The following is a 12,203-nucleotide window of genomic DNA, read 5'->3' as shown; positions in this document are numbered from 1 at the left end:
ATGCCTCCCTCCACTGGCTGATCCCAATGTCTAGACAGCCTCATACATTCTGAAAGCTAGAGGAATCCCTCTTCAGCTCAAGCAGTGGAGGTTTCTTCTTCTAGTGCTGAAGGAACCAGATTCAATCTAGGGGTTACCATTGTGTCTGCATGTAGGGTGACCAGATGTCCTGGTTTTATAGGGACTGTCCCGATTTTTGGGTCTTTTTCTTATATAGGCTCCTATTACCCCCCCCACACCCTGTCCCAATTTTTCACACCGGCTGTCTAATCACCCTACCTGCATGTGCATTTCAGCTCCAGCTCATGACACATAGTACATTTGTAATATATTTGTGCACCACAGAGACTATATAATGTGCATCCATTCAGTTAATTTCTTCTACGCATTGCTTACTTGGGTGGATCATAGGAACAAATCCTTTTCCCCCCACCCCCACCCCTATTCTTTTTTTATTTTCAGGTTGCGAGGCTCCTATCAGAATTTGCACTGGGGTTACATTTCCGATGCGTTAGTAGACTTGACAGGTGGAGTCCAAGTGCAGTTTCTTTTACAGAAACCTCCTTCTGATCTGCAGGAGATAATAAAAGCAGCTGCCAAATCACAATGCCTGATGGGATCTACCACGCCAGGAGGGGTAAGCAGGAGGGACAACCCTTCTTGCCTTTACCATATTTATATTACTTATTTTTTTGAGGAAACCAGGAATCCATATTTACCCCTGTACCATAGGTACTCTCTGAGGGGGCCTGTAGTGTCCCTAGTGATAGAGAAGAAATAATACTTAGCTGTATTGAATATAAAGGGGTGGTTTTTTTATTGGGGTTGCCGGCCAGAAGTTTCCAAAGTTCTCAGACTGACAATGCTACCCAGCATCACCAAAGAGTCTCTCACTAAATCCTGGCCTGGACTGAACCATTGTAGAAGGGATGACTATTTGACAGGGCTAATCAGCAAAAATGCCAGAAATCTAGGGCTGAGCTACTTGGATAGAAAGCGGATGCTGAAGCCCAAAGGAAGTTTTCTGACTCAAAAGTGCTTGATTCCATAACTATGTATTTTTATAGCTCCTCATCGGAGCCTCAGACCAGCATAGAAACTGGCCTTATGGCTTCAGGACCAGAATTTGAGATGATCAGTTTCTAGGGCAGGAAGACCAAAATGAGGTCTTTGGAGAAGACACCCAGTATGTCTGCTGCTGACAGCTATTGGGTATTGGCTGCTAGTTCAGTCGGTAGAATTGCAGATTCACATTTGAATAAGGCAGGCTCCTCGTAGTCTGACAACACACTTCTGAGATGCAGGGAAAGATATAATACAGCTTGGTGGGACACTGCTGAGTTGATAGGGGCCATCATAAAAGCACCCATGTTGTCTGCTGGTGTGTTGCAAAGAGATTTCCATGGTTTTATATAGACTGTGCAGTGCACTGGCAAAGTGTGTGCGTCATGCCGCCTCTAGTGTTTGGTTCACTAAAGAAGAGCTGCCAACTGCTGCTACCCACTAACTGAATTACCCTTTTAGTTCAAGTGCTGAGACTGGTGCTTAAGTCAATTCCTACCAATGACTCACCCTAGCTGTTGTCACAACTGCACTTGCTGTGGAAATTGCTCCAACACTGGATCCTTATGAGCTTTTCTGATGTGTGATGATTTTGTAGCTCCATTAACTTGGTTGGATTTGCTTAGGCCCACCAGGGGAACAAACACCAGGCACTTAAACACTATAGCTGAGCTGCTGATGTAAGTGAAGTCAGCTCCACTTTTCTCTTTTCCCAAACTAACCAAATAGCAGTTTGGGGGGCAAACAAATGTATGTTTGCAAGTTTTTCAGGGAGCTCATGGCTATGCTTTCTCTCCGCAGCAATCCATTGGTAAAATGGAACTGAAGAACGGACTCGTGAAAGGCCATGCCTATACTGTCACCGGGGCTACAGAAGTAAGAACTGGGACCTTTTTCCTACCTATCATTCTTGCTGTATAATTCCATGGCCTTTTCCTGATTAGCACACTGACTGCTGTTCCACTCACAGTTGCTTTCAGAGATTTTAAGGTCAGAAGGGATCTGTATGATCATCTTGTCTGACCACCTGCATAACAGAGGCAACTGAATTTCACCTGTAATTGCTGCACCAAACCCTGAGTTTCTGCAGTCTAGGATTGTGTGTGGAATAAAGGGAATATGATCATCTCTCCATTTTCAAGCAACGTACCAAAGCGATGGAGAGTAGAGCCCATCGTTAACATTCCTGGCTTCAGTTGCCCACAGCCAATGACATTGCCAAAGGTACCTGCAGGGCTAGCTCCAGGCCCCAGAGTGCCAAGCATGTGCTTGGGGTGGCATGCCGCAGGGAGCGCTTTGCCGGTTGTCGAGAGGGCGGCAGGTGGCTCCGGTGGACCTCCCGCAGGCGTCCCTGTGGAGGGTCTGCTGGTCCCGCGGCTCCGGTGGAGCATCCGCAGGCACGCCTGTGGGAGGTCCACCGGAGCCGCAGGACCGGCGAGCGGCAGAGCGCCCCCCGCAGCGTTCCGCTGTGCTTGGGGTGGCGAAATGGCTAGAGCCAGCCCTGGGTACTTGTTACCAGAAATTCAAGATTGTAAGCAAGCCTTCAGGGTTTTCAAAAGACAAAAACAAATTAAATGCATGGAGACTCTTGTATGTCCATGAGTTAATTTAATTCCTGGCTATAAACTATTGATGGGATAGGACAGGTAATCAAATTAAGGGAAATTATGGCCCATTATGCTATATATTGTAAGGTTCCCACTCAATCAGAGGTTAGAGGAAGGTCAGGAGGGAGAGGCACTAAGGGACAGATTTTTAAAAGTATTTAAAATCCCTTTGGGAGTTAGGTCCCTGGGCACTTTTGAAAATCTTACTAGGTGCCTACTTGCATCTTTAGACACCTAAATACCTTTGAAAATCTGGCCCTATGGGCTGGACACCGCCCCAGAGCAGGTGCAGCCAGTTACAAGGTAAAAAGTGATGAGCAGATTAGAACACAGGGGACCTGATGTCATTAAAGACAGCACTGCTATAAGACTATCAAGTTACTCGTCATGAGTTGCAGGAGTCAAGCCTAGGAATGGAGCATGTAGCTCAAAAACAGATTGGCATAGTGAGGATGGAACTTAAGCCCATGTCTCCTCAGCCATGCCCGTTCTACACCTACACCCAGCCTCAGTAAGGAAGCACATGTGCAGCGGGCTGCTACCAGTTAGTGGACTGCACCTCACAATTTAGCCTTTTAGCATTCACATGTTGCCGCCATGTGCATTTGCACTGAGTTGCAAAAGAGCTTAAGCCCCTTGCTGTGCAGCAGACAGGGGCTTTTGGACTCAAGGCCTACATGATCTTGGTAATAGCTGCCACAACGTGAGAGGTTTGAAAAGAAGCCTACTTTGTACTGATGGTTTGTCCATTCCACTCGCCTAAATTGTAGGGGTGAGGAGTGGGAGTGGATAGGTGGAGAATGTGAATGTGATAATATGTGGGACATGTGAGATGTACGCATGACTTTCAGTGAAGGGAATGCCTGTGATTAGGATATGACAGAATGGCAAGGCTGCCACGGTTGGGGACTTTGGAGGAAATTCTGCTGTTGAAGGGGCAAAAGTTCCTTTCCGTTTGATAGGGGTCTGGTAGTAGAGCTGGTTAGGAGTTTCCAAATGGAAAATGCAGTTTCTGCACAATCAAAATTTTCTGTGGGAAAAATCTCAATTCTGCTTTAAAAAAATTTTTTTGTTGATTTTTTTTCTTGTGGGTTTTACCTGAATCAGAATACTTCATTTTGTTGAACTGATCGGAAATATTTAGAATCAGTTTAATAAAACAAAGTTGTATTTTCCGGTCAGTGAAATGTCTTATGGGACTTGTAATTTGGAACTCGCATTCTTTGTTGTGGGCTGAACTCCCTGCAGGACTACATCTCCCATAATGCAATATGGATTTCCCGCTGCCCAAAGTCTGTGTGGTGCATCATGGGAGTCACATGCCTTGGCATGCATCATAGGAGATGTAGTCTAGCCAGGGAACCTGGTACGTAAGGGAACCCAAAGTACAGCTCCTTAGAGGCAATGTGCCATAATGGGAAAATGCAGTTTAATATTGAATGGCTTGAAATGAAGCATTTCAAGGCAGTTCAACAAACTGAAACAAAACATAGATTTGGGAAATGTCAAAATGAAAGATTTCAACACTTGTGAATCAACATTTCTCACAATTTCTGTTCCATTAAATTTTCATATTTTTTGTCAAGAATCTGGACAAAGGGTTATAAAATCCCATTAAGGGTGAGGCTGTATCATCTTTATCTTCTGTAGTCAAGGAATGTAGCTTGCACTTCACAGAACCAAGAGCAAACTTTCTCTGGCTTCAAACTGTGGCCTAAAGTCAGGAGTTCAGCCAGATAAAAAAATGACTTTCTCTACCTTTTTAGGTGTATCCTTCCAACACACAACCTCCCCTGACCAAATATTCATATTAATTTAGAAGGGACTAATCTGGCACAATAAAATAATCCAGGAAAGCAAATGACTTACTGCAGCCAGCACCTTTTCTCGTGGAGTGAGGACAGAGCTCATCCCGAGAAGCTGTCCCAATGATGGACTCACCATCATGGGCAATTTTTGAATCAGGATGGGATGTTTTTGAAAAAGCTCTGCTCTAGGAGTTATTCTGGGGAAGTTCTCTGGCCTGTGCTGTACAGGAGATCAGAGTAGATGATCACAATGGTTCCTCTTGGCCTTGAAAGCTATGAATCTGTCACTCACATGGCTAGTTTCAGCAGCGACCAAATAAAAGAGAAGCCAGACAGTGACCTGGACTAATTCCTGGGACGTGGCCTTCAGCAGTGATTAAAGAGTCTCATTCGCAGAGGGACCCAGGATACATGAAATGTAGCTTTTATCCCAGGATCTCAAAGCACTTAGCAAGGGGATTGTTTCCAAAATTTGCTCTTTCTTTCTTTCTTGTCTAAATGTTTTCAAGTTTAACCCCTTTAAACACACACACTAAAGTCTGCGTGCTTCAGGAAGGGCTTTTGGTCCTGCTGCCCTAACAGCTTTGAACTGCCAAAGGCCTAGCTTTGATTCCTAGCTGCCGTCACTCCCTCCCTGGTAACCCACTTGGCAGTGACCCCTTATGCTGATCTAAGCATGGGGTTGCTGGGCTCCAGGGTGAGCCCCATTCAGCTACCCCCACGTAAAGGTGGGTTGCTGTGACCTCGGGCCCTGTGGGGGAGAGGAGCAGGTAGAGGTGAAGCTGGGGAAGCATGAGAGCATGCTGATGACCACCACTTAATGGAAAGAAAGAGAGGGTGGGTGAGAGGCTCAGCTGGTTTAGCTCCACTGAAGTAAATGGAGCTGTGAAGATTTACACCGGCGAAGGAGCTGTCCCGGCATATCTGCTGACTAGACCACAGGCCTGAGAGTCAGGAAATTTGGGCTTCTAATCTCAGCTCTATCCCTGACTTCCTGTGTGAGCACAGACAAGTCATTTAACTGTCTGTTGCCTCAGTTTCCCTTCTATCCAAGGGGGAAAATAATACTTGCCTACCTCATTGGGGTAGGAGGTTGGGAGGTTTTGTGTTTGGAAAGCACTTTGACGCCTACCAGAGAATGATGTCTCTTTGCTTTGGAAGGTGTCCTAGCCACAGTGAGCCAGGCCTTCATTACTTCTAGGAACTCTTTGTATCTGGACAAGAATTGGAAGCCACACAGAAGGTCTGGTTCTCCTGTCAGTTACACCAGTGTACCCCACCCCTGCCAACTTTGGTGGAGTTACTCCTCAGTTACACTAGAGAAAGCAAGAAGAGACGCAAGTCCAGATGCTCCAATTTGTGCAGAACACAGAAGGTCACTGCCTTAATGGGAAACACCAAGCTGGGAATAGAAGCCAGGAGTCAGGGATTGGCTTCCCAGATGACAGGCATATTAGAAATACCACAAATAGCCAGACAGACAGGTTCCCCAGTCCCTTGTTCTCAGCATTTGCTGCAGTGCATCTCCCCACTCCATACAGATACATTTTAATCGTGGGCGGCCTTGTACTACGAAGTCACTGGCTTTGCTGGCTGTGACTATGGTTGGCTTTTTATTCTTTTCCTTTACAGATACCATACAAGAATGGCTGGGAAGATATAATCAGAGTGTGGAATCCTTGGGGTCACGGGGAATGGAGAGGGCCTTGGAGTGATGGGTATGACTTTAAAGATTTGATCTCATAAGAAGGGTGAAACTTTTGTGGGTTTACTGCAAGGAGAATCTGTCCAGGGCCAACTGCAATGGAGTAGGCAACTCTAAATTAACCGCTTTAAGCCCTTTTTTCATCTGCAAACTCACCTCCCACTAGAGCCCAATTTGGGATTGAAAACATAAATGAAATGTTATTTTTATACTTACTCCAGACTGGGTCTAGTTCAGACATCCCTCTTTCTCTCAGCTAACAATTTTCACAGTGGATAATTACAGGTAAATCTCGGACTGGATAGCTACTATTTTCACCTAAAACAGGTTCTGGACATCCCCTTACACAATTTTCTGCTGTTTAATGCTCCACAAGCATCGAATATAGGGTGCAGCTTGTGTGCTGTTGAACTTTCTAAGGATGTCAATGCAGAATGCTCCAGCTGCAGTTTTACCTGGGCTGCTTTCCCTTTCCAGGATGTCGAATCTGGAGGGAGAGTAGCCAGCAGGGGGAGTGACCATGATAGCAGTGCTCTATAGGATGGATGGATGCAAGCCAAGGGGCTGGGGAGGGGGAAAGGGCTGGAGGTAGTGAAGAGGAATGGAGCTTCCATTCACATAGCCCTTGTCTTGAATGGATCTTCTAGGACCAGCATGAATCTCAAGGGATGAATGGGTTTTGCAGGCCAGACCTCCTGGTTGTTCCATTGGGGATTCACCCTCCCCTCCAAATGTAAGAGATTGATCCAGAGGAAACACTATGATGACTTTGTTGCACATAGGTATCAAGGGGGAATCCAGTATGGCTGACTGAAGCTGGTGTTCTCCTAGCTAGAGAGTTGTAAAGCTTCCACTACAACATTGTGGTTTAATAGCAACAATTTTCCTTCCCTCTGTGGATGATAACACTAATAACTTCTCCGCGGAGAAAATAAGTCTGGCACTTAACGTCTGGATGGGCTGGTGGGAACGTAGTAGGTGATGCAGACATGTTTGAGGCTGGGATAATAGCTATCTGCTCAGACAGAATTTCCCACTTTTTGGAAGGGTGAACTATAATCCTCGCTGTAATTGAAATTTTGGTGGAGCGTGCTTAAAGGTAAACTGCATAAATCAATACCTTATTGATTCATGCTCTGTTTATTTATCTTTTGCTCTGCAGAAAATACAATTATCACTTAATTATAAAACTGCTGTTTGAAAATAACACAACCGACTGGCTAATGTGGTCTCTGTGTGGCAGGAGCGCTGCAAAGTAATATCAATGTAAAGCCTCAGTAGTTCACTAAGCATTCGGATGCCAAAGGGTATGTGCAGGGAACTGGAAATGGGATGCAGAACGTTCCACTTCTAGATAGTCATTCAGATGCAGTAGCTGCAAATCATTGCCACATGATAGCTGGTTGTTGGCCTGTGAGAAATGGCTAGTAGTCCCAATCTGGTTTCCCGCAGACAGCTGTCCAAAGAGCCAGAACCATCACTGCTAATTCTCTGGTTTAAAAGCCAGCCCAAGGACTGGCTATGCCCATGGGGACAGAAGTACTATTCCACTCGCTGCAGCTGTCCCCTGCCCCTATCAGGGGTGAAACAGGCAGAACCTACAGTGGAAGTAGAACTGGTCAGAAGAGGGTTTTTTTGATGGAAAACGGTTTTTCAAGAAAATGGAAGCTTTCATCAAAAAATTTCCATTTTTGGTAGCAATCGTTCCAATTTCTGTCCAAAACCAAAACAACCCACCCACTTTTTTCAGTATTTTGGCAATTGGACATTTTTCAGTTTTTTTTCAACAAAAACCTGAAAAATTTCACAGAAAAAATTCACAGAATTTTTCAAGGGGAGGGAGGGAGGACACTTCACTTCACAATGGCTGTGGGTGGAAACACACTGTGCTGCTAATGCTACCATTGGTATTGGGGCTGAATGTCAGGTACAAGTCAGGCTCTCAATTCATCACTTTTTATTTGCACTCTTGGGCCAGATCCTGGAGCTAGATGGGAGCGTGACTCTAGGATGGAAAAGTTGGAGAATCACTGAACGAAGCCCAGGGCAGACTTCTCATTGCTGATTGCTGTTCTGTTGCCTTTCACAGCTCTCCCCAGTGGGATCGAGTTCCAGCAGAATATAAGAAAGATCTCTGTGAAGATAAGGACGATGGAGAATTCTGGTACATTCACATTGATGCTTGGATATTCTGGGTTTTCCTGGGGTCCATGGCTCAGTCACTTTGCTTAGGTGTCAACTTGGTCTCTGCTCTGAGTCAGTTTGGAGCCCCATTGTGCTGGAAGCTCTGTAAACAGGTTGTTAGAGACAGTCCTTGCCCCCACTTGCAATCTAACAGACTGAGGGTGGGAAGGGAAACAGGCTTACGGTGGGGAAGGGATGTGCCCAACATCACACACCAGGTCAGTGGCAGATCCAGGAGTAGAACTGAGGTTTCCTGATTCCCAGTGCAATGCCCTTGCCACAAGGCCAGGCTGCTCATCACAAGGTAGATGACTTGTTAAACAAGAAATACAAAATTTCAAGGATTAGCTACCCAAGGGGATGCAGGGAGGAGCAGGGTACAGTAGCAAGGACTTTGGCCATCAGAGTTTGGGCTTTCCTGATGGGTCCAGGCTTGTAGCTTTTCATGTGTCTGGTCATGCTCAGGTACAGCTTTGCCACAGCTTTTACAGACTCTTTAGCCACTGGGAAGTCTCCCCATTGCAGACTTGTGTGGCCAGGCTCAGAGGGTAGCAGAGCAGAGGAAGCAGCATGGATCTAGACTGCGGCTAGAGAGAGAGTGCATATTGGGATGCAATTTGGATAGGGCCAGGATGGTGCTGGAGAGAGCAGTGTGGGGCCTGTTGCTGGGGCACTGTAAAGTGCCATGTGGACATGGGCTGGAATGCAGTATGGGTGGGGGCTGGCCTGCGGTACTGGAGAGTGGAGGGTGGTCCAGCGTCTTCCTCTCTGGAGACCAACCACTTCACAGCCATGGCTTGCTTTTCTCACCATGGTAGGCCCTGATCCTGGAGCTGAATGTGTACAGGTGGATCCCATTGACTGTAATGTGGTTCCACATAGGCACAAAGCTCTGCCCCCAAGGATCCAGTTGTAGGATCAGGGCTTTAGGTAGTACAAATGTGATCACTCTGAGACTTCACATCTTCCACAAGGCATTGTCACGATTAGCTGAAGCCTGCAACACCACATTCGTGCCTTGGCTACAGATCCACTTTCCCACACAGCGAGTGTAAGCATTAGTATCCAACCGATGAATTAAACGGAAACATCAAACTTCTCATTTTTTTTCCAGGATGTCAGGTCATGCTTTTGCAGAGCAATTTTTCTCGCTGTGTATTTGTAATAACACCCCATCGTTTCTGGACTTTGGAGATCAGCGTGGTACAAGGTGGTCCCTGGCCATGTATGTAAACCAATGGGCTCGAGGACTCACTGCAGGTGGAAGCAACTATCATAATGGTAATGAATATCCTAGTCTGATTTCCTACCCCATCCCCATTATCTCCTCTCCATCTCTCTCTCTCTCTCTCTCTCTCTCTCTCTCTCTCTCACACACACACACACACACACACACACACACACACACACACACACACACACACACACACAAATAATAAGCCACTCTGAGGACTGGATTGCAAAAGTATTGATTAAAAATTGTTGAGCTTGATGTTTTCCACCCTCGCACTTTACTCCAAACAAAACAGGCAGAACTGAGGAAGCAGCACTGGCCGCTGAGTCAAAACTGATGATTTAAAAACCCTGTACTCTCTTAGATCAAAACTCACTGGTCCATTATATTGGGCCTGGCTGACCCAGGGCTAGGATGGGGCTGGAGAGTCTGAGCTGGCAAGAAGCCAGCCTGTTTTGCAAAGAAATAATATTACAGAACATATATACATGTGGAATTAATTGACTAGAATCACAAAGCTCTATTGCAGTAGGACAGTCCTTTGGGTAGATGAGGCCATCAGCATTGCTGCCTGTGCCCTGATCATTCAGTTGTGTCAAGCGTCAGCATTTTTTTGCTGTTGCATCTCTTATTCGGTTTTGTTATTTTAGTCTATGAGAGCATCTTGTGATCAGGAAAGGGTTCTTTTATCTTCATCGCTGTTCCATTATTCAGCAATAGACAGGCCTCAGTCTCCTAGTAACACTGATTACAATTTGTCAATGTATTGTAAAGAACAGAATGAGATACTTTCATCACAATGTGAGACTGATAGACATGGCTGTGTTAAGAGTCCATGAACACGTCAGTTCTTGTGGCTATCGGATGGCTGGATGTACTCTATTGGCAGTGGGTAGGAGGAGACCACTTTCCATGGACATATATTTTGCCATCAACCTTCTAGTATAGTTCGTGACTGAACATGCTGTAATGCAAAGTACAACCACTCGTCAGCAAACCGTCATCTCTGAAGCCCAAACCAACACAATCAAGTGTTTGCCCCTGTGATTAAGTCTATTCTATCTTAAGAGAGAGCTCTCTTCTCAGTCTTGCGTGTCCATCTTGAAAATGCACATGCCAGCCCAGCTCTCTTTCCTCGAGGCCATTACTTATCACTAACCAAAACCTTGGCTCCATTGTCTAACTGGTCTCCAAAAGGCCTTTATCTTTAGATTTGCATCATTGCTACTGACACTCTATATTTTTCATGGTGAATAATAGGCCTCTGGGAAAAGGGGAGAATTTATTTGGACCTCCTCCTTTTCATGGTTGTGCAGCTAAGCCACAATCCTCTCCTTCACTAGAGTAACCTTGTCTGCGTGGGTTTTAATAGAAACTGCCTTTCCTGGCTTAAGAATGGATGGGATTGTGGTTAAGGCCCTGGGTTTGAGACTGAGGTGATCTGAGTTAAATTTCTGACTCTGCCACGGCTTTGTTGAGTGACCACTGGCCAGTTACTTAGTCTCTCTGTGCCTCAGTTCGTCATCTCTAAACTGGGGATAGTAACACTTCCTTCCTCCTGCACTTGGTCTTTATCTGGTTCAGTTGTAAGCTCTTTGGAGCAGAGACAATCTCTTACTATGTGTATGTATAGCAGCTGGCACAATGGGGTCCTGATTTTGGCAGGAGCCTTTGACTGCTATGTTCTGCTACTAATATTACTACTAATAATTTCACAGTAGGTGCATTTTCAAGGAACCCCCAGTACTTTGTCCAAGTGGAGGAGCCTGACCTGAAAAACTATAATGTGGTGGTGTCACTGATAAGAAAACCTGTCAATAATATGCCAGACGCACAAATATTGTTCACCGGCTTTTTGATCTTCAGGGTAAGCAGCATCCGCTGGTATGGAGGCAAGAATAACAATTTGGGTTTGGGGGGGGTTGTTTTTTGCCTCTGCATAGAGATTAAGGGCTGAACTCTGTCTTCAGAGACACATGATTAGCTGCCATTCAGTGTGGCTGAGGGAAGAGGAGGTGATAAGAAGTGGGGGGACTTTCGTGAACTAACAGCTTTGACATTAAATAACAGTACCAAGGAAATTTTTGTCTAATTAGGGGAGTTGGAATAGAGAACAGAGCTTTAGATCAGCTACATGTTTATTTTATAGTTAAAATCTGCTTTTTCCTCTTTCTTCTCCTCAGGTTGAACCCGAGGTATGTGCATTTTCTTTTCTTTTTCTTTGATTGATCCATAATTACCAGAGCTGGATGGGGGAGTGGAACCATCAGAAGTTGAATTTTCAGTCGATGTTTTCATTAAAAAAAATCAGAACAATCCGATCAACTCAAATAATTGTGTGTTTTTATATCAGGGGTGGGCAAACTTTTTGGCCTGAGGGCCACATTGGGGTTGCCAAATGGTATGGAGGGCCAGATAGGGAAGGCTGTGTCTCCCCAATGGGGTGACCAGACGGTGAGTGTGAAAAATCAGGATGGGGGTGGGGGGTAATAGGAGCCTATATAAGAAAAAGATGCAAAATTTGGGACTGTCCCTATAAAATCAGGACATCTGGTCACCCTATTCGCCAAACAGCCTAGTATAGTCTCCAGTGGACATTTGCC

At 45.5% G+C, this 12,203-nt stretch overlaps 1 protein-coding gene across 1 annotated transcript in view; it reads left to right on the top strand.

Moving 5' to 3' along the window:
* The window catches only part of CAPN13 (calpain 13), a 64,002-nt gene that overhangs the window by 31,583 nt on the left and 20,216 nt on the right, over nucleotides 1-12,203 (top strand). Inside the window, exons 7-13 of the mRNA XM_030554285.1 lie at nucleotides 463-637; nucleotides 1,864-1,938; nucleotides 6,110-6,195; nucleotides 8,272-8,346; nucleotides 9,481-9,647; nucleotides 11,319-11,467; nucleotides 11,784-11,795. Of these exons, the coding sequence (XP_030410145.1) occupies nucleotides 463-637; nucleotides 1,864-1,938; nucleotides 6,110-6,195; nucleotides 8,272-8,346; nucleotides 9,481-9,647; nucleotides 11,319-11,467; nucleotides 11,784-11,795 (739 nt within the window). The remainder of the gene's footprint in view (nucleotides 1-462; nucleotides 638-1,863; nucleotides 1,939-6,109; nucleotides 6,196-8,271; nucleotides 8,347-9,480; nucleotides 9,648-11,318; nucleotides 11,468-11,783; nucleotides 11,796-12,203) is intronic.

Source organism: Gopherus evgoodei, chromosome 3 (assembly GCF_007399415.2).
Source record: "Gopherus evgoodei ecotype Sinaloan lineage chromosome 3, rGopEvg1_v1.p, whole genome shotgun sequence".
In the NCBI taxonomy this organism is placed as follows: Eukaryota; Metazoa; Chordata; order Testudines; family Testudinidae; genus Gopherus; species Gopherus evgoodei.
This window is presented reverse-complemented; position numbering and strand designations above follow the sequence as displayed.